Below are 20,802 nucleotides of genomic sequence, written 5' to 3'. Positions count from 1 at the left end.
TTTTCCCTAAAGTAAAGCAAACCAAAAAATTTTTTTAATTAACTTGGATCAATTTTCCAAATAGGGAATCTAAATGACTGTAGAAGAATTTACAGAGAAACATCTGGAATAACACACACAGACATGTATTTTCTAATAACTGTTAACATAAAAAGCAGCTAAGATTTCTTCTCACGGAAAACAGAGATGCACAGATAAGCCCAGGTGGGCATTGTAAAATCTGGTTAAATACACTAAGCAAATATTAAACTGGTGAATTTTACCCGACAGGAATCTTAAATACCAGAAAAGTACCTTCAAATTTTACTTTATTTGGAAATAATACAAATTCATTATTTTAATATTTAAAGATTGTGGTAATATAGTCAAAACACATAAATATTATAATATACATTTAGAAATTAAATATAAAGTCAACACAACACTCCTTAAAAACTCATATGTACACTTGCAATAAGTCTGAGGTTTGAGCATTCAAGCTCATCAGATTTCCCCATGGAAATGGGTGAATCTTGCAGGGAGATTGTCCACAGGATACACGGTGGGACTGGTTTTCATTGTAGGAGGTCCATTTAGAAGCTGCCAGTCACAATGCCTGGCCAGCTCCACTGTAAATATTTTGAGAAGAATTTTTGCAAATTCTTTGCCTACACAGCTCCTAAGGCCTCCTCCAAATGGAATGAAGCTGAACCTGGATGCATCCTCTGGGTGAGGCAGCATGAATCGGTCAGGATTAAATTCTTCCTTGTTGGTGAAGATCTCTGCCACATCATGAGTATCACAGATACTGTAGATAACATTCCAGCCCTTGGGAATCTGGTATCCCTGCAAAAGATTATGAAACCCCAAGGGCTGACAAACTGGAATTTAACTTTCAACAACAAAAAGCAGTCACTGATATCTTTGGGGAAAATTATGAGCTAAAAGCAAGGGAGAGGTAGAAAGAGAAAGGTGGATCCAGGTTGCTGAAACACACCTTCATATAGGGCAGAACAATGATCAAAAGCGTAAGAATTGCAGCCACAGCATAGGGAAGGAAGCGAGAGGAGTTTTTTAAACCACAACAAAAGGGAGAGAGAAGATAATTTTAACTTACATTTAATTCAAAAGTCTTCAGAGCAACCCGAAACCCTCCTGGAACTGGGGGATTCAGTCGAAGGGTCTCCTTAATAACACACCCGATGTATTTAAGTTGTTCCAAAATTTCCATGTCCAACTTGTTGTCTTGATTGCTCTTGCAAAGTAAACCCTATCAAAACAGTCATACAGAGGTGAACAGTTATTTTGTGTTCCAATAAAATCATCCCAGCAGACGTAAACAGGGCTTAAGTGGAGACTAAACCCAAAGGGCCCCATGATGGGAGAGACTGGGAGGGGGAAACAGCAGCTAGTGGCCATTTGCCTGCCCAAATTCACTATCTATTTACAATCCCAAGAGAATGCTGCTCACCAGTTAGAAGGGCCAAGTTTCTCCCCTCGCCCCGCCCCCCACAACCCTCCCACTCACCACCACCCACACTAATCAGCTATTCACACTGATCACACTATGTATGCCCTCGGACACACCAATTCAAGAAAGTGGAACCTATCTGAGAATCTCCTCGGTTCAGCAAAAGGTGGAGGAGGGGTCGAAATGAATACAAGGTCAAACCCTGCGTAAGTGGGATCACAGCTCAAGACTCCATCCTGTTTATTCACAAAGCTAATTCTCCCCACTGGCTCACACAGCCCTGGGCCCTGCACTTTCAAAACACTCAATGAAGGCAGCACACTGACTTATTCGGAAGTTGGCTAGGGAGCAGCTGAATTTCCTAAGCTAGTAAGGACACCCCCAGTCCCAGTCTCCCTACCTTACTCTTCAGCTCTTCTCGCACTTTCTGGAGAACATGTGGGTAGAGCCCCAGGTAAGTGATCAGAGATGTGGCTGCACTGGCCGTGGTTTCGTGTCCTCCAAAGAGGAGTTCGGTTGAAGATTGCTTTAGTGCCTAAAATAGAGTAAGATCCACGTTCTCACAAGTCCACAAGTCTGCGTGCGGTTTGACAGAAGGATTACTCAGAATCGAACTTAGATTTCTGGAGGGAAGACTAAAAGGGCTAAATGTTTTGCTGACAGAAAGTCAAGGAAAGCAATACCTTTAAACAAAATGCAAAGTCCCTTTAGTTCAGCTAGAGCAGTAAGGCGAGTACGACCCCACTCTACCGGAAACTCCTGAGTTAAAGTCTTAGTTTTATTAAAATCGCAAGGTTCTTTATTAACATTTTTGCAAATTCCAACTTTCCCTTTGAAGCCTGGAAAGGTTAGGGGACGCTCCCAGTTCCGCCGCAGCCCCTTCCGCAGCTCTCCTGACCCGGTGTCTCAGCCTTCGGAATTCCATCGCTGTAGTCTGAGAGGGCCGCCCACTCCAGAAAGCTGGGTCCCAGGCGCGCGCTTTGGGGGCCCCAGGAACCACGTTTGGAAAGCCAGGGGACCAAACTCCGCAATGCCTGGTCTGAAGCTGTCACTCACCTGCATGTCCAGCCGCTCTCCCCTCTCCCACGAGTGCTCGATCAACAGCTGCAGCGCGTCTTTGCAGCCCCTGCCCGCCTCGGATGCCCGCAGCCCGCAGATCTTGGCGCGAATGTTCTGCTCGATGCGCGCGTGAATGAGGTTCCGTGCCTTCATGCCCTGAGCGCAGAGAGCGCGCGGAGGTGAGCAGACGCCCGGGTCCCGCGCCCCTAGTCCGCAGCCCGTTTGCCGCCCTTACCCGGTACAGCCCGCTGAAGGGCACGTCGATGGGCAGTGAGAAGAGATTGCGGGTCATTTCCTCGAAGGCCTCCACAAGCTGCTGCTCTGCGTCCCCGTCGCCGGCCAGTTGGGGTTCGCAGCCCAGTAGGATGCGCATGGCTATTCGGAACATGAGGCGCTTCACCTCGGGGTAGACCAGGAGGCCGCGCTCGCCGCAGCTCAGCCACTGCTCCAGGCTGCTGCCCACTTCCTCGGTGATCACCGGCACGTAGCACTCGAGTGCCTCGCGGCTGAAGGCCCGCATAATCACCTGAGCCCCGAGGAGCGGAGAGCGTTAAAACCCTCCATCCGCCCCTCTCGTCTACCGCCGTCCCCTTCCAGACACCCCCAGTCCTGCCAGACACATGGCACTCTCCGAGCTGGGAAAGCTAACCTGGAGATGGCAGAGGGTCCTAGCCTACCTCAAGCTGCTAGCCCGCGCCCAGCATCCACCAGCCGGAATTCCTGTCATAAATGGGGTCCCCTTCCCTGTCCATCCGTCGCCTCCCGCCCCCACCTTCTTGCGCTGCTTGTGCGAGGAGTCGTGCAGGTTAGAGAGGCAGCCAGATCCCAGAATGGTGCGCACCGACGCTGGCCAGTGGACCGACACCAGCCGGTGCTCTCCGAGCAAGATGCGCCGCACATTGTCCGCGCCCATCACCCGCACAGTGGGCCGCCCGAACAGATGCGTCTTGTAGATGAAGCCGTATTTCCTGCGCTTCATCTGCAGGAACTTCCTCCGCTGTGGGAGGAAGGCCGAGGAGAGAGGCGGGCATGAGGGGGCGCCGGGGAGCGCCGCGCCTCGCGCCAGCCCTGCTCCTAGCCGCAATCGCCTGCCTCCCGGGGGCGCCTACCCCGACTTTAGCAGAAGCCCAGAGCCGCTCCGGGCTCCGGGAAAGCGGCCTGTCCCGCCCCATGCTCCCTTACCTGCAGTACCATCTGCAAGGTTTCCCCAAAGAAGGGGAAGCCCATAGTCCCGGGGGGCAATGGGAGGGCACAACTGCGGTCGCGGCCGCTCACGCAGTACAGGTCCCAGAGCTTGATTGCAGCCAGGAAGAGCAGCAGCGGCAGCACGAAGGTGCAGAGCGCACTGGCCAGCAGCGCCGGGAGCCCCATGGCGCGCCGCGACCTCCCGCGCCACCTGCCGCCGCCGCCAGCGCTCCAAACCCCACGGCGCGGCCGCTTTATAGGCGGCCCAGGTTGCTGCCCACGTTACCTTGGTCAGACAATTAGTTCACCCAAAGTTCATCTTTAATTGCGGATTGGGCCCCTGGCTCCTCCCCCCGCGAGGCGCTGCCCAAAATCTTTAACCGTTTGTTCCGCGCCGAGGCAGAGGCGGCGCGGTGGCGGCTTCCCTCCGAGCGCGCCTCCTGGGGTGCGCGGCTAGAAGCTGCCCGCCTCCCCCATCCAAGGTGTGCCGAGCTCCGAGGCGGCCGTGGGGGAGGGCCAGGACTCCGAGGAGCCGGAATTCCAAGCTCTAGCCTTCCTGGCGGTCTCTTTGGAATCCCTCCCGCCGGGTCCCACCCTCTGCCCCGGCCCAAAGCAGCCTTCACTGGCTTTCCATTTCCAGGCGCCGCGTGGGCTCTCTTCCACCTGCCGAGGAAGCAAGGGGAAGTCCGTTCAGGAATCGTCCAGCTGCCTCCTCCCACGAGTGGGGAAACTGAGGTCCAAAAGAGATGCATAAAGCAGGCCTCCCGACTTTTCCGAAGGATCGAGCAGAAGAGCCCAGTGCCAGAGTCCAAGAGAGAGCCGCGGGGCATCCGGCGCAATAGGCAGATCTGGGATTCTCAGCTCCCCAACCCCCGCAAGGGGGCCAGCACTTGTGAAGTCTTGGGAGGTCCTACTTCAGTATACAAGAGGGCATCCAGGTCCCTCAGGTCCCCAGGTGCTACCCTGCACAAGCCTGATCCCCGACCCTGGGGCACTTCGTCTGGGGCTCGGCAGTCGGTGCCCGTCTTTGAGATACGAGCACAGCCCACCCATTCTGAAGGCCCTGCGGCTTGGCGCCCCAGCTGGACAGCAGGGAAGGGGGTCCTCAGCCCTGGCAGGATAAAGAGATGGTGTAAGGGGAAGGGGAGCCCAGGAGTCCTGGCTTCGAGTCCCGGCTCCATCTCTACTGCGCGTGACCTTGGGCAAGTCACCACACATCATTGTGCCTGTTTCCTCCTTCTTAACAGGGAGGCGATCATTCCCGATCTGTCTAAGCCTCAGGGTTGTGAGTTCCCAAAAGGGGGCTCCGGTTGCAACTACTCTTCCCAGCTCCGGGCACGGTAGGCTGCGTTACCTGTCCAGTACAACGGGCACTGGAGTCCTCCTCTCTCCCAAGTCCCACCCAGAGTAAAGCCACTGTAATCACCCAGGTGAGGGGGTGCTTGGCCCTAAACTCAGGCCTCTGCCGACCCCTAAGGGGCGGGGGGAGCGGTGAAGGAATCTGTACTGGGAAGTCTTCTGTACTTTGCCTAACTACAATCAGCAGCTACTGTAGCCAATGCCCGGAGCTCAGACGCTGCGGGACGCGCACCTGCGCTCTCTTTTCTCCACCTGCCGGAGCTTCCCGGCTCGGGACCAGCCAGGGCCACACGCTACCTGGGTTTGGGCGCTGAACGCACCAGCGGCGCCGAAAATGAAACAGAATGACCTGCATTTGTTTAGAACCGAACACTGACTCTGGCAGAAGCACGCCGCACGCCTTGGAAAGCGTCTCTTGGAGGTGGAAAACTCTGCTCCTGAGAGCTTAAATGCGTTGCCCTTCTCGCGGTGGTCCCCAAACCCGGAGGTATCAGGAAATACCTGCAGAGGTTGGAGGGACCCGCGCAATCCTAGCGACGCTTCAAGCCCGAGTCGCCGCCACAGGGCGTGTTTCCGGGGGTCAGCTTTTCCCCATAACCTGCCCAGTGTTTCAGAGGCTCTGGGCAGGGTTTCAGTCTCCGGCAAACGATTTGGTGGCTGTAAACACGGCGAGCCAACCTCTGGCCACTGCAGGAAGCCAGGCCAATCGAGCTGGAGGTAATTCTCAGAAATCCCGGGTCCGCCCCTTTCTGGACAGCGCCTCCGGCCGGGGTGCAAAGCCGGCGAACGGGGACGTGACCTGGGGCCCATTCCCAATCCTCGGGCCTGACCCGCCTGTGACCCCTGCAGGCCGGACCGTGACATCCGAGTGAACTCTGCGGGGCCACCTCGCCAAGTTCAGCGCACGCCGGGTCACAAGATGAGCGGGGCCTGCACGCTGGAAATTGCCGCAGGGAAAAAAACGTTTTAATCTATCTGCACATCGAGGCCAGCGGGGGCGTCCGGCAGGAAAGGATTAAATTTGAGAGTGAACGATCATTAAAGGACATCTTGAAGGGGGGCAGGGCGGGGGGGGGGTGTCAATAAATTACCAGCCCAATAGGAACTTTGATCTAGAAATCTTGCCAAGCTTTCGTGGGTGGTGGTGGGCGGGGAGGGGGGTGGGTTCACTGAAAACCAACTTGTTTCCAAGATGTTTACAAAACAGCCTCCCTATTGCTAAGAGGCGGGATGCGGAGTCTTTTTTTGTTTTTTTGTTTTTTTTGTTTTGCTGGTAGGGAGGGGTGAGGGTGCAGGGACTAGACTGGAGTCACAACAAAACAGTCCACCTCCAGTTTTCTCCTTTCAGCCCCCCTTCTCATTTCTGAACATGCATTCCTGTCTCAGGGTTCTATACCTGCTGCTCCCTCTGCATGCCACACCCCTCCCTCAGGCCTGGCTGGTTCCTTCCAAAGTTAAATGTCACCTCCTCCAAGGTTCCCCCCACCCATCCAGCCTAATTTAGCCCCAGACACTCTCTATCACAGGCCTGTTTTATTTCCATGACAGCGCTTATCACCACTGGACATATTCTTACCCTTTTGTTTGCTAGTTTATTTCTTGTCTGCCTCCCTCCAGAGCATATCAAGTGCAGGAGGGAAGGAACCTCCTCTGCTCCTTCCCCATAGAATCTGCAGCTACTAAAACAGGAGCTCCGATATCCCTTGAAATTACTGAGCATGATGTACCCATGGAAAATTAAAATTGGAGCCACCCCTACAGAGGCTTATAGTTATTCCAGACCCCAGTGCAGGTCAACCAGGCCTTCTTGGAACCAGCTCAACCGACCTGCTTCTGAGGGTCCCTACCCCATTCTTCTCTCCTCTCTCTAAATCACAACCAACCCTGAAGCCTGCATCCTTCTCATCCTCACCCAAACCCATGCTTCTCAGGCCAGGCTGTCCTCTGCATTTGCAAGAGCACTCTTAGGGCAGGCTCACATCCTGCCACCTTTGCTGCCCCTGGCGTCTACCGAGCTCAGGGCCTGGCGCCAGGCCCTTGACTGGCAATGGGTGATGAATTGCACTGTGTGGGGGTTATGGTGTCAGCCCAGGTCGGAAGGGCCCGCTGCACTCTGGAGCTACCAACCCTGTAAGTGCCTGCTGTGTCCCCCTTCCTTCTGGCCCTGGGATCCACCTTAAGCATGAGGTCAGGAGGGCACTGGCTTTCTTCTGGTTCACTAAGGGGTCAGCTCAGGCCTGGGCAGCTACTTCCCTGGCTCACCCCTTACGTCCAGCTGCCCCAGCCTGTTGGAAGCTGGGTGGCAGATTGAAGTGGGCTGTTGGAATGATGACATGGATGCTTTTGGCTTTGATTTAAACACTGGTTGGAACCTCTGTACTGGAACAATTGAGAGAGTCCTCAAGTCAAGCTAGGGCTTATCATGAAAAGGAGGCCAAACGGTTCAGCCCCACCTGATGGCCACAGGAACAGAGGTTGGGGCAGAAGAGTGAAGGGATAGGGGTGGAGGAGAGCACTGGCTGGGGAGTCCAGGAGCCTACTACTGGGCTTCTCAGGTGAGTCATTCACCTCAATTGCTCCTCAATTTCTCCTCTGTGATAGAGAGGATGGTGAAGCCGTAAAACCAGAAGTCCCTGAAATGGCAGAGAGGGGTGAGGGCGCAGGGACTACACTGGAGTCACTGGAAAGGAGTGACTCCAGGGCGTGGTGGGTCACACCTGTAACCCCAGCACTTTGGGAAGGCAAGGCAGATGGATCGCTTAAGCCCAAGAGTTTGAGATCAGCCTGGGTGACATGGTGAAACCCCATCTCTACTAAAAAATAGAAAAAATTAGCTAGGCATTGTGGCACGTGCCTGTGGTCCCAGCTACTTGGGAGGCTGAGATGGGAGGATGGCTTGAGCACAAGAGGCAGAGGTGGCAGTGAGCTGGTTGTGCCACTACACTCCAGCCTAGGCCACAGAGGAAGACCCTGTCTCAAAAAAATATAAAAATAAAAATAAGGTCCCTGAAACCTGGAGACAATTCACAGCCCAGATTCTGGGGTTATATTCAGAGAGAAGTCAGGGTAGCCCAGGCCCCAGGCTGCCCAGCTCCCAGCCCCTCTCTGGGTATAGTGGGTCCTTCCCCGGCCTCCCCAACCCTGCACCCTAGTGCCTTCCCCGCAGGGAGGAGCTGCCCAGCTAAGCCCTAGCCTCCTCACTCAACCGCTCCCAAGACACTTTATTTCGTGGCCTTCCTATTTTTGGTACAAATATCTCAAGCCTCTCTAATTATGTCTCAACCTCCCATGAAAATAATCCAGCGGTGGAGACGTGTTGGTGTGCCTATTCTCCCCTGTATACATGAAAAGAGTAAATGCGTTCTTAAAGTAGGAATTTTTCCTTTTAAGAAGTCGCCAGCAGAATCCGGTGACCTTGAGCCCTTTCAAGCCCTGGAAGTGCCCACAGTTCCGAGTTTCCGCCGAGACCGGCAGAGTGGCCAAGGCGCACGAAGCCAGAGGCCAGCTGCCAGAGGGCCTTCCGTTGGGCGTCCTCTGCGTGTTTTTCTATGGCCCAAAGCCAGGCCGGGGTTGCGCCCACGGCGTCCCCGCTTCCTTACAAGGGTTGCAGGTCCCACTGCGCGCGTCGGGTCTCTCTGCAAGGTTTCGGAGTTGCAATATCCCCACTCCCCTGCCACCCCTACCCCGCCTTCCCCCATTCATGCACCCTCCCTGGATTGGCTCGGGATGGGGAAGCCAAGCAGCATCTCGTGAGGATCTATCTATTTTCTCCATTCCTGCTTGGCCCACGACCTTTTCCTTCCTCTGGGCGCGGAGCGCAGAAGGCATCTTCCCATGGGCTTAGATGCTTCTCTGGCGCTGCAGCAGTAGCTCGCGCTCCTCCTCCCTCGAGTCCGGCACACATCGGCGTTTGGCGAACATTTGTTGAACGACTGTTGCACGAGTGAACTAGTGGGCGCGCTACGCTACAATGGGGAGCCGCAGATGGTTGGCGCTGCGTGCGCGCCACAGCCACCGGCCAAAATGTGTCCTACAGCGCAAGCATGTCAGAGGCATAGCCCATCCCCCGCAACCAAAGGCGCGAGGGGGTGGAAAAAGAGCCGTAGCCCGTCCACTGGGTGCACGATGGGCACCGTCTGCATGGCGGGGAAGGCGGGTGTGGCCAGCTCCCAGCGCGCGGTGCGCACCAGCTCCACAGCTAGCAGCTGGAGCACGGTTTGCGCCAGCTCCTGGCCGAGGCAGCTGCGCGCACCGCCGCCGAACGGGATGTAATGGAAACGGCTGGAGGCGCCCCGCGAATCTTCGCGCGCTGCGCCGAAGCGCTCTGGGTCGAAGCCTTCGGGAGGGCTGCGGTACACCGCAGCCGTCTCGTGCGTGTCCCGGATGCTATACATCACGCTCCAGCCCTTGGGGATCTGGTAGCCCTGCAGAGAGGCGAGGAGACCAGCCTGACCACGAGGCACCTGGAAACGGGGTGCCCTGAACTGACCCTCCACCCCGGTGCTTTCATCAGGCTTCCGAAAACCGGGAGGAACCCGCGATTAATCCGGAAACAAGGAGAAAGCTCTGTGTTCCAATCTCAACTCCTTCACTGGTGAAATGTATGACCTTGGGCTAGATGCGCAGCCTCTCTGAGCTTCAGTTTCCTCATTGAAAAAAAATGAGGGGAAAAATGCCCACTTTGTTGGTGAAGATTCAAATTAAGGACTTGGCACATATGAGTATTCAGTAAACAGTAACTATTAGTTATGTTCCCGTTTGGTTTTGTCTTTTTTTCTTCTGACCTTAGATCAGAAGACCTAAATTCCAGTGCTACATCTACCAGTTGCTAGAGTGGGAGAAATGCACATGACAATTCCTCGAGGTCAGTTCTATGGTGGAGCTCTCCTTTGCATTGAACTGAAAACTTTCCGTCCTTCCCATCCATCAGCTGGACAATAATGTTCAGATTTGGTACCACACTTTAAGAAGGCGCACATGCGAATCAAATTGGCCCTCCCTAAAATGCTCAAAGGCAGCTTTCATGTTCCCTCTGCCCACCCCTAGCATTTTCAACCATTTGGCTTTTTGATATGTCTTTCAACCCCTTGACTACACTGCTGCCCTCATATCAAGTTCCAGGGTGAATACTTAAAAGTTTCTAACTGTGGAACAGAACATCTTGGAATCATCCCAGGAGCTCTCTCTCCTCTCTAGACATCAGTGTTCTCATCTGTGAACTGGAGGGTGGCTAAGACCCTTTCCTGTCCTCTGCTCACCTCCCTGATTCTGTGCTTCCCTAAGGTCTTGTAGGGCACTCCAGCGCCTGCAGAATGAAGCTTGCGTTCCAAGACTGATCCCACATCCAAGACACTTCTCAACATCCACCTTTGTCTGAGTCTGCTCTCTCTGTAATGGGCTCTCCCATTCTAAACTTTCACTGCTCCAGTTCAGACTCCAGCTCTCAAAATGTGTTGCTGTCGTCCAGCACTAGGGATCACTCTCTTCACACCACAAGTGGGCTGAGGCTGTCAGGCCTGGCCCCTTCCTCTCCCAGTGGAGCTCCTCCAGGGTAGAGTCCCAGTCCCTTTGATACCTCCTGAACCCTGGCACGCACTGTGCCACAAATGTTCACTGTGGAATGCCCATCTTTGCCTGGAGCCACCCAGTCACCAAGCATGGTGCTCAGGGGACTGCAGTGACAGCCTTTCAGGCACACACCCGCAGTTTGGCACAGCCAGAGCACCACTGCCTGAGGCCACCACCATACCCCCACAGCCCAGCCCCACCTGGATGGAGCATCAGAGCTGGAAAGACAGCTTCCTTGCAGAGAGTAAACTGAGGCCCAGAGTGAAGAGGGAACTGCCCAAGGTCATACAGAGATGGAGTCAGTTCTAGACCTTAACCTTGCTCAGCCCAAACCGGCCTGATCAGAGATGAAGTGTCTACCCGGTATTTTAATTCCTCCCTCCCCTGGAATCTGGCCCCAGCCAGAGCCCTGGACGGGTCGCAATGAGGGATTCCTTGCTCTTGCGAGGGAGCCAAAGGGGTGGAGTACAGGACATCCTGAGGGGTTCTCTTTGTTCTCCATCCACACTCACTGGCTGGGAGGGGGTGCTGCACGGATAAAAGAGTGTTTTTATTCTAAAACTCGGCTCTCATTCAGTTGACCGTTCCGGACCGCTGCCAAAAGCTGAAGGGTACGAGATCCCTAACCTTGCCGGCTCGCCAGACTTTGCGTCCCTCAGCCGGGGATCCGGGGACGTGAAACAAGGCTCAGCCCATTTTACAGGACCGAAGGCTGAGGCTCTGAGAGCAAAAGAGGAGACCTCGCCGTCCGAGTCCCTCCGCCCTCCTCCCACCTGGGCGCCGCGGCAGGCGGCAGGCGGCAGGAGGTAGGAGGTAGGAGGCAGGAGGCAGGAGGCAGGAGGCAGGAGGCAGGAGGCAGGAGGCAGGAGGCTGGCCATGGGCCGGCGCGGCGCACTTACGTCGAGCTCGAAGGTGCGCAGCGCGGTGCGGTAGCCCCCGGACACCGGCGGCAGGAGGCGCAGCACCTCCTTGACCACGCAGTCGACGTAGCGCAGACTGCCCAGCGCCGCGAGGCTGAGGTCGGGCTCGCAGCCGCAGTCGGGCGGGGGCCCCACGCAGCCCCCCGCGGCCCCAGGCGCGCAGCCGCACGCGCGTCCCAGCCCCTGCGCCACCAGCTCCTCCCGAATCTTAGCGATGGCGGCCGGGTGCTGCAGTAGCAGCAGGACGAGCGAGGTGCTGGCACTGGCCGTGGTGAAGAAGGCGGCGAAGAGGAGCTCCACAGCCGACTCCTGCAAGACAGCCCCGTGCGGCACTGAGTCTCCGGCGGTGCAGTCGCCCGGGGCGCTGACTCGACGGCCCCGTAGAGATGAAAAAGCACTCAAATTTACTATTGCGCAAAGCCAGGGGGCAGGGAAGTGCTATTACCGCCGCGACTGCGTGCACCGTTTTGAAGTCGATTAAATCCCAAGTCCGCCACTTGGGAAAGTCACCTATAGCAACAGGTAAAATTAGGATCTCTCCACGCACCTTGCGATGGTTCCCAGAGAGAACGCGGGAACTTACTCTGTGCACTCTTCTTAGTGCTTTAAGCATATTCATTCATTCGGTTCTCACCTCCCCTCTGTGAGACACAATTGCTGCTCTTGTTTTATGGAGTTGAAAACGGAGGCTCCAGAGAAGTGCTCAAGGTCCCTACAGCTAGCACTCCCGGCAGGCGGGCTTAGGAGTCCAGAGCTCTTAACCACCTGGTGGTGCCACCGCCAACCCCAGCGGAACAGCCTGACAATGGTTGCAGTGCAACAAAGGCACCTGCAGCAGCAGTGCCAGCCTCGTACCAATGTCGGCATCATGGTTTCATCCTCTCCCTACCGGAATGGTCCCAGGGAGTCACTAAATGTTTTCCTGGTCTGCTCTGCCCAGGAAGGGCACGCAAGGGGCCTGGTGGCTTCATCCTCCAGGCTCCAATGCCCTGCCTCTGTCCTCTCAGGTCCCAGTGTCTTCCTTGCTGGAAGCACCCACCGTTTGTTTTATACACTGATTCCTGCTATCACAGGATGAACGTGTTCCTTCCCTTCCTGAACCTGGAGGACATGGGCTGTGTTTCACTCACCACTGTATTCCCAGTCCCAGTGTGGAGTCCAGCACTGAATAGGTACATCATAATATCTGTGGAATGAATGACCTGGTTGCTCACTAACCCGCCCTGCCCCAGACAAGAGGGTAACTGGGATGGAGACTCCCTGCCTGGCCCCTGATGTCCAGCCCAGAATTGAAGATTCCTGGCTAGTGAGTCCCTTCCTGAGAACCTGGAGGGTGCTGTCACTCCTCCCCAGTCCTGTCTACTCCTTTCTACTCCACTCCCCTTAGCCCTGAACAGTCCCTGTCCACCTGGCTCCCCCAGGACTCATGAGCCCATTGCTCATGTTCTTATTAGTTCCATTCTCAGAAAAGAAGCTAAAGCTGAGGCCCACCCTTCAGGGATGTCTGGTAGAAAGTGGGAAACTGAGGCCCAAGAAAGGATGGGTGGGAGTTGCTTATGGAAGATTGAGGTCTCCCTATTTGTAACTTCCCCTCCCCCCAACTTCTCCACTCCTTTTTGAGTGCTCAAGCAAGTCCTGGGGCCATTCCAAAGCTTCCCACCTCCCCTCCACTGTGTGTGTGATGTGTGTACAAGGGGAGGGGTCCTAATTCTCCAGGAGATCCACAGCAACGAGACAGACAGATAGAGGTGCCAGGTGCCAAGGCAGCTCATAGAAGGAGAGAGGTGATTTTGGAAGGAAGAAAGGAACTTTGAGGATGTGGAGTTTGATCCTGAGCCCCTTAGAGTTTGTAGAAAAAATGAATAATGAGGGCTTTGTAGGCAGGGGGACAGCAGAGGCAAAGGCATGGAGTGGCAGAAAGGGCAGTGGGGGAAGGAATGGAGAGAGAGCCGTTTGTGGCCAGAAACCTGCAAAGATGGGCCTAGCATTCTTGCCTTCAAGTCTCCTACTGACCAGTGTGGCAGCTGGCTGAAGGCTGCACAGCTAGTGAGTGTGGCTGAGTCATTACTGGAACCCAGGTCTCCTCTTGCCCCTCATCTTGAGGACTGCCTGTGCCTCAAAGTGGGGCTACACAGGATGTGGCTCTGGGGATGCAGCATTGGTGTAGGGATCTGCTGGGGATGCAAAAGAGGGGAGAAGGAGCAGCCTCTCAGCACCCACCTTCAGCTCCTGCATGGAGGGCTCATGGCCCAGCTCCCTTGCACTGTGAATGATCAGCTCCAGGGCATCACCCGGCTCTGCAGCCTTGTCCTCATGAAGCTTCTCAGAAATGGCCCCCTCCAGGTGCTGATGCAGCTGGTCCCTTGCCCGGATGCCCTGAGAAGAAAGATGGGGCAGGAAGGCTAAGGGGGCCAGGCCTGGCCACTTACCGAGAAAACCTTCTCAGCACTGGCTCTGCCAACATCCTTGTGTTAACACCTCCCCAGCTTAGCTCCTGGCCTGGCATATGGCTGGGCTCAGTAAATGGTCAGGGATATATCCACTGTCCACAAACACCATTCTGTCTTGATTATCACAAGCCCCCTCTAAGCCACAGCAGAGTTACTATCATCCTGAGGAGAGGATGCTGAGGTTCAGAGAGGTCAAGCAATTGCCCAGAGTCACACAGCTGTCCATGTCCATGCCTGGCACAGAGCCCAGTGCGGCTAGGGTCAGCCCATTGCCCTTTCTCTGCAGTAGGCTCAGGCTGGGGCACCTTGATGCACCCAGCAAAGCTCTGACTTAGAGGATACTATTGGATGTTGTAAGCATTAGCCTCTGTAAGGGCGTGGGCAAGAGGGGATGCCTCTCCAGAGTTCAGGGAATAGCCACAGCAAAAGCATCCCCCCCCCCCACCACCACGGGAAAGCACTGTAATTCAGCACTTGAGTTCCATAGTCAGAGGAGATGGGGTTCAAGTTCTGTGTCTGCCCCTACTAACGGTGTGATCTTGGGAAGTCAATAAAATAAGTTTGGCCAATAAAATGAGAATAATAACACCTTGCAGGCTGCAAGGATTAGATCAGAAAATGTATCCACGGTGATCAGCATATAGCATGATCCTTTACACATATTATTTTTATGCAGGTGACTGAAAACCAGGGAATCAAACAGTGGGAAGTCCCAGAACAGGGGGACCAAAAGGCGGGTTGGGGCATCCTAGCTGCTCTCCGGGTCCTGCCCATTGTTCTGAAGTCTGGAGAAGCAGCGGTTCTCTGATCCAGAAACCTAGCGGATCCAGGGCCTGTGGAGCTGACGCCCAACCCCTTGGGTCGGGGGTTGGCGCCGGGCTGGGCCAGGGCCAGGGCGCATCTGCAGCCCTCACGCTCTCCTCGGTTCCACAGCCATCTGGGCTTCCGAATAAGTGATGGAGGCCGGCCCCAGAGGCGCCGCTGTGGGAAGGAGTCGGACCCCAAACTCTGGCGGCTTGCGCTTGCTAAGGCTGGAGCGCGTAGCGGCAGGGGTCCCACGGAGGGCGTGTGGCCAGCCCCAGGTCACACCAGCGAACCAGCACAGAGGCCAGGCCCAGAGCCCACCGCCACGCCACCGCCACGACGCCTCCCACCCCCGGACCTCGCTGCCGTTCCCCAGCAGAGGTGACGGACGCGCGGGGTGCGCCGTGGGCGTCCCGTCTGGGTCTGGGAGGCCCGTCCGCGCCGCGGAGTCCCAGAAGAAGGTCTGGAGCCCGGGCAGCCGTACCTTGCGCAGGCCACTGAAGGGAACGTCCAGAGGCAGTGAGAAGAGGTTCTCCACGAGCTGCTCGAAGGTCCGGGCCAGCGTGGCGCACTGCGCCTCGTCCAGCCGCAACCCCAGCAGGATGCGTGCGGCCATGCGGAAGGTGAGCGCTTTAGCGGCGTCGTAGACTGAGACCGGCCCGCCAGCCGCGCACCAGGAGCGCACCTCATGCCGCAGCGCCCCCTGCAGGCGCGGCACGTAGCGCTCCAGCGCGGCGCGGCTGAACACGCGCGCCAGGACCTGTGGGAGCGCGCGTGATCAGCGCTGGCGGCGGTCGGGCCTCCTCTGCTTGGCGATTCCGGAGTAGCCAAGAGGCCAGTTCCGGTCCTTTCCCCCTCTTCTAAGAGGCCCAGACCTAAACTTGCTGGCTTTTGCTTTCGCCTTTCCCTCCAGTTCTGCTCTGATGCACACAGTCCCTCCCATCCATCCAGGCTCCCGCTGCCATCTCCTCTAAGAAGTCTTCCTGGCCCCTCTCTAGGTCTGAGTCTCCAGCGCTTCTGCTATAACAGCCACGGAAGATGGGAGATGAAAGAACCTTTTAGAGCAGTCCTAACTCTGTAAACAGAAGCTGAAGATAACGGACCCGTCCAAGGCCACCCGCTGGTTACCAGGGACCTTGGTCAGGTTCACAGTGAATCCAACACCGGGGCCCCGGCTTGGCCCATGGCAGATGCTGGGGACCGCGGATCCGACCTTTCTACGACCCATTCCCGTTTCCACTCACCTTGCGCCGCCGCCGGTGTGGCTCGCCGACCGCACCAAGCAGTGTGTGCGAGCCCAGCAGGATGTGCGCGCTCTGTGGCCACTGGCTGCGCACCAGGCGGTGCTCGCCCAGCAGGATGGTGCGCACGTTCTCCGCGCCGCTCACGCGGATCACTGGCCTGCCCAGCAGGTGCGTCTTGAACACTGTCCCATAGCGCTCTCGGCGGGAACTGTGGAAGCGCGAGCCCTGCGAGCGAGGCGGAGCGTGGAGAGCTGGAACTTCTGGGCCTGGGCCGGGGATCTGACCCAGACCTCCCAGCTGCCTTTTGATCACAACTCTGTCTCTGGCTGGCGCGTTTACAAAACAAGATCCCCAGTGGGCCTGGCAACTACACTATGGGAATGTACATGCTCCTGTTCCTATTGGTGAGATGAGGAAACAGACTCAGAATGAAGATGTGAGTGCCCAAGGGCTCACAGCTGAGACAAGCCTCAGGCTCCTTTTCTATGCTTACAGGACGTGCTCCTCAGACTCCTTCCTAAAACCCCTTCTGTTTACCCCCTGCATTGTGTCGGGGAGTTGCTCTGGGGAGAATTCCAATGACTTGAGGTCCCTTCGAGGGAACGGAGGAGCCAGGCAAAGGCGAGAGTTGTGCGCGCTTCCCGGGGTCGTGGGCGATGGGCAGGGACTGGCTACAAATCCCATGGGCATTGAGACTGAGGAGAGTCCAGTGGGAGCCAGAGGGAGAAGGGACCGTATTAGCGCTCGGGGTCGAAGGACTGCTCACCTGAACTAACCAGTGCAGCGTTTCGCCGAAGAAGGGCCAGCCCATGGAGCCCTTGGGCAGAGGCAGGGTGGAGGCCCGATCCCGGCTCAGCATCCAGCGGAGGGTCCAGAGGTGCTGGGCCAGGCTGAGCAGCAGGCCCGCGCACAGGACAGCAGTGCCTGCCGCCCCCAGCACTGACAGGCAGCTCAGCCCCCAAGGGAACATGATGAGCCCGCGGGGGCCAGGCCGCTCAGAGCGCAGGGACAGAAGGGGACGCAAGAACCCGGGCGCGAGCAGTGCGCAGTGCTCACCTGTTCCGTCCGCAAAAGGCCTGGGGTTTGGGAGCCAAGTCCGAGATTTATAAGCTCCGCTGAGAACTCCGTTCTAAAAACAGACAGGCGGTGAAAGACGGTAGTGACCGTGCGCCCTTAGGGAACGTGACTTCCTCGAGGCCGGTGCACTCAGAACTTTCTCCTGGCTCCTGGGCCCAAATGCCAGTCCCTCTCGAAGGTGCCCGCTGCCTCGGGAACGCTTACTCCCCGCTCCGCGGGGCACCTCCCACCTCCCCCCCCCACCCCCGGGCTCAGCACCCTTTGCATAGAAGCAGCGAAGGAGGGCGAAAGAAGAGCAACTCACCAGTGTTACCAACCTGGTCTGCAGACCCCCGCCCCACCTCTCCCTCCTCCAGTCGTTTAACCCTTCTTGGCCCACCCTGGACATGTTTATATAGATATTGGCTCCCTCCCTACGGACCGATCCCGGTTCACACAACGTGACGTGTCTTTGCATATTTAAAGCGCTCCACGCAGAGTGGTGATTGGAGGCAGTGGGCAGTGGCGCACTCACGGAGGGGCTCTGAGTAGGGAGTGGCAGGCGCTGGGGCGCTCGAGCTGGGCTAGGGGCTCGCCTCGCAGGACCTGCGGGTTCGCGCCAGAGCTTCCCGGCTCTTCTCAGCGCTCGGAAAGTGGGCGAACCCAACGCGCAGAATTGACCCAGGCTTGCGCCCCACAGCTCTCCTGGCCCACCCCCGGCTGCTGGCTCTCTCTTCGGTCCCCGCCTTCGAGCTTCTAGGTGCCCTTCTCTCGCCACTCCAAGGTGAAAGAACTGGGCTTTTCTCTCCTTTGCTCCGACTATTTCAGGGAAATTGCAGTCGTCGACGCCTGCGTTGGCATCGCAAAAGCCCACGAGGGATAGCGCAGCCGAGATTCTCCGACAGCTAACCACCTCTCCCGGCTCTCTGATCTACCACATCAGGTATCCTTCCAAAGATGGCAGTTCCACTGCTGCCCTAGGCTTCATAAAGACGTCCTAAGCCTCCAGAAGCGGATACCCAACAGCACCTTTCCGGTCTCAAGGACCAAATTCATCTTTCCCTGCACATCCTTCCCTCTCTCCCCCGAGTTTGCCCGACGACTCTTGTCAATCTACACTGCTGCGTTTTGGGCTTTGTGCGTCCCATTCAAGGGTTCCAAATGCCCCAGGACTCACTCGTCCTTGTCCCTACAGCGCAACCTGGGGTGTGTGTGGAGGTTGCTGGGTGTTTATATTATTGAAAAGAGTAAAGAGGACCCACAGTGGTCTGCTCCAGGTAGTGCAAAGGTGGTATCTCTCTGAATCCCGGGACGTCTCAGCCAAAGCAGGGGAGACACCCTAAGTACACTGGAGGGTTGGGTAAGCTGCGAAGAACAGCCCCATTCCGGTCTTCAAAGAGAGTTAGCTGTTCACCGCTCCTCTCTTCCAGATTTCCCTGTGCCTGAAGAAGTACCATGCTTTTCATGTAGTATTTTTAAAAACATTAAATACTTTGGATTAAGAGATGATCAAGAGAACAAGTGCGCATATATATATGTGTGTGTACACACATATAAGTGTGTATATATATGCATGGTTACTATAGCTGTATGTTTATTTAGTACCTACTTTCTTTGAACTATATTTGAACTAAGCCAAACTATATATATATATATAGTTTTGGTGCCACTCCCATTCCAATAACTAGGAAATAATATGCCTTTTCTCCAGGAAGCACTTGTTTTAAATCAGTAAGCTCTGAATAGACAAAATAGTAATGCATTTTCAACGACTTGCTCAATATTTTTAATATTTCATCACAAAATCCAGAGATGTACGTATAATTCTTTACACTTATTTTACAGAGTCAGGCATAGTTTCTTACAGGCCTAAATCCTGAAAAGGCAAAGGGAGGATTCAGCATAAATACAACAAAGGTATAATAAAGACTGGATTTATATTGTCATTTGGACCACGGAAACGTACACAAAGGAAAATGTACATTTGTTTTAGGTTTTCCAGAGTTCATTTGGTTTGGCTTGTTTCCACAATGAGGATACAGTACTGAAATCTGCTATTTGAAGAAAGTAACCTGACCCCTGTGGTAACTTCTGTGTGCAGGAACCATCTACCCTCGCACAAGCTGCACCTGAAGTGGTTAGCCCCATTTAGTTCCTGTCCTCTCTTTTAACTGGAACCAAACCAAACCAAACAAATCCAGAATGGGGTCAGCTACAAGCAATATAGTTAGAAATATTAACCCTGATGAACAGAAACAACACTGCATCTTTAGAAAATCCAAAACCTTTTGTTCATATTCAGTACGATTAAATTAAACCACCCAAGTAGAACAAATAATTCACATTCTTACTGAGTTAAATCAAGTTTGATTTCAAGAAGCTTTAAAGATTTGTCTATTTCCCCTTCAGAATTAGCAGAATTAGAAATTTTGGTCTGCTTAAATCACAATGAGGTGAAAATAAAAGCTAAAAGTCAGAAAATGGTAGTGAAAAACTACCATATCAGACATGATTGAATTCCAAAGCCATATACTGATCAAAAAACAGATTATCATTCAAGTCTAAATAGAAAAAACTACTTATGAGTAGAGGCATACGTTTTTCAAATGTATTTGTAATCAATTTCATGTACAATTTGTGACAATTTATGTTTTACACTTTTGCATTTTCCCCTAAAAGTGAAAAAATGCTCATTTTTTCCATATATAAAATAGTATTCGATTATTTAAAAATCCATACAAATGACATTTATTACTATTTCTTGTTTAAGCCCTCATGTATCTTCTCTATTGTATTTTTGGATTCTGTAAACAAATTACTATATCATGACCAATACTTGCTCAAGATCAATGTTGAATCATGGATTTGGTGTCACTGAGTGCAAGCGACGTGAGGTCTACGTGTGCTGGGACATACCATTCACCAAACTTCTCAGCTGTTTCACAACTGTCTCTATCAACTTCTGTTTGTCTCGATCATTCTTCCTGAACTGAGCAAATATATTGTTCTTTTTGCTAGTATCCTTCATCCTAGAAACATATGTGAATGAAGAAGCTTAGTAAAAGAAAATTAAAAGCTAAGCTGTCACAAGTAAAATATCTTGCCATGCTCTGAATTATCCCACACTAATCCTATGCTTGAAAAATATAGTTCAAAGAAAGTACGTTCTAAATAAACATACAGATATAGTAACCATGCAAAAAAATAGAAGCTTTATTTTACATTCTATATTAAGTAGCATTTTTGCATTAATATGTACATCTACAATATGCTAGGTTTGCTACTATCATACTATTTTCTAATATTATTCCACAAAGTATGCTAAAATACATACCCTGTATAGACTCAGCTAATCATATTCATAGCAAGATAAGGTGAAAGGAAAATAACATTAGAAAATGTAAAATAGCAATGTTTTTGCCTCAGTTGCATTTCATGACATTGTAAAATAAATTTACATTTATTTTAAACACTTCCTCTTGTCCTTTCACATCAAATTCACTATAAATATTTTGAAATATAGGAAAATAATAACAATTTTAATTTAAAAGCTGAAAATTTTAATAGTGATACTTTTTAATTTTTATTTTCTTATCCAGCAGCCCCCAGAATCACAGCAGATTCAGAGGGCCTCCCAATAGTGATATTTTAAATGAAATATGATTGAGTAAAGAAAAAGTCTGTCACATAATGAGAGGGAAAAGTTA

At 53.8% G+C, this 20,802-nt stretch overlaps 3 protein-coding genes across 17 annotated transcripts in view; all 3 read right to left on the bottom strand.

Annotated features, from left to right (window-relative positions):
- Positions 1 to 291: 291 nt before the first annotated feature.
- CYP26A1 (cytochrome P450 family 26 subfamily A member 1) lies at positions 292 to 3,922 on the bottom strand. Of its 2 annotated transcripts, XM_005565962.4 has the most exons (7): positions 3,692 to 3,922; positions 3,282 to 3,506; positions 2,745 to 3,035; positions 2,507 to 2,665; positions 1,851 to 1,985; positions 1,097 to 1,249; positions 292 to 825 (listed from the first exon to the last, which is right to left on the bottom strand). In XM_005565962.4, exons 1-7 carry the CDS (start codon positions 3,878 to 3,880, stop codon positions 484 to 486), a joined length of 1,494 nt encoding a protein of 497 aa, XP_005566019.1. In that variant the 5' UTR covers positions 3,881 to 3,922; the 3' UTR covers positions 292 to 483. The 2 variants fall into 2 exon arrangements, with proteins under 2 accessions (XP_005566019.1, XP_073858314.1); XM_074002213.1 differs by lacking the exon at positions 3,692 to 3,922 and having other exon boundaries at positions 3,187 to 3,447.
- Positions 3,923 to 8,423: 4,501 nt separating this feature from the next.
- On the bottom strand, positions 8,424 to 18,017 carry CYP26C1 (cytochrome P450 family 26 subfamily C member 1). Of its 5 annotated transcripts, XR_006689497.2 has the most exons (8): positions 17,421 to 17,566; positions 16,806 to 17,168; positions 16,040 to 16,264; positions 15,280 to 15,555; positions 13,762 to 13,917; positions 11,521 to 11,850; positions 8,846 to 9,477; positions 8,424 to 8,688 (listed from the first exon to the last, which is right to left on the bottom strand). XR_006689497.2 is itself a non-coding variant. In XM_005565961.4 (7 exons), exons 2-7 carry the CDS (start codon positions 17,007 to 17,009, stop codon positions 9,100 to 9,102), a joined length of 1,569 nt encoding a protein of 522 aa, XP_005566018.3. In that variant the 5' UTR covers positions 17,010 to 17,168; positions 17,631 to 18,017; the 3' UTR covers positions 8,801 to 9,099. The 5 variants fall into 5 exon arrangements, 4 of the variants coding, with proteins under 4 accessions (XP_005566018.3, XP_045217139.2, XP_045217140.2 ...); XM_005565961.4 differs by lacking the exons at positions 8,424 to 8,688; positions 17,421 to 17,566 and adding an exon at positions 17,631 to 18,017 and having other exon boundaries at positions 8,801 to 9,477; XM_045361204.2 differs by lacking the exon at positions 8,424 to 8,688 and having other exon boundaries at positions 8,801 to 9,477.
- Positions 18,018 to 18,857: 840 nt separating this feature from the next.
- The window catches only part of EXOC6 (exocyst complex component 6), a 216,714-nt gene continuing 214,769 nt past the window's right edge, over positions 18,858 to 20,802 (bottom strand). For all 10 annotated transcript variants that reach the window (XR_012417949.1, XM_045361197.3, XM_005565957.4 and 7 more), the window contains one exon: positions 18,858 to 20,124. Coding sequence is in view for 9 of the 10 variants with exons in the window: in XM_045361197.3 (XP_045217132.1) it covers positions 19,992 to 20,124 (133 nt within the window). In the remaining variant the exon portion in view is untranslated. The remainder of the gene's footprint in view (positions 20,125 to 20,802) is intronic.

The sequence above is a fragment of the Macaca fascicularis genome, chromosome 9 (genome assembly GCF_037993035.2).
Source record: "Macaca fascicularis isolate 582-1 chromosome 9, T2T-MFA8v1.1".
NCBI classification, from domain to species: domain Eukaryota; kingdom Metazoa; phylum Chordata; class Mammalia; order Primates; family Cercopithecidae; genus Macaca; species Macaca fascicularis.
Note: the sequence above shows the minus strand (reverse complement) of the source record. Positions and strands in the feature narration are given on the sequence as shown.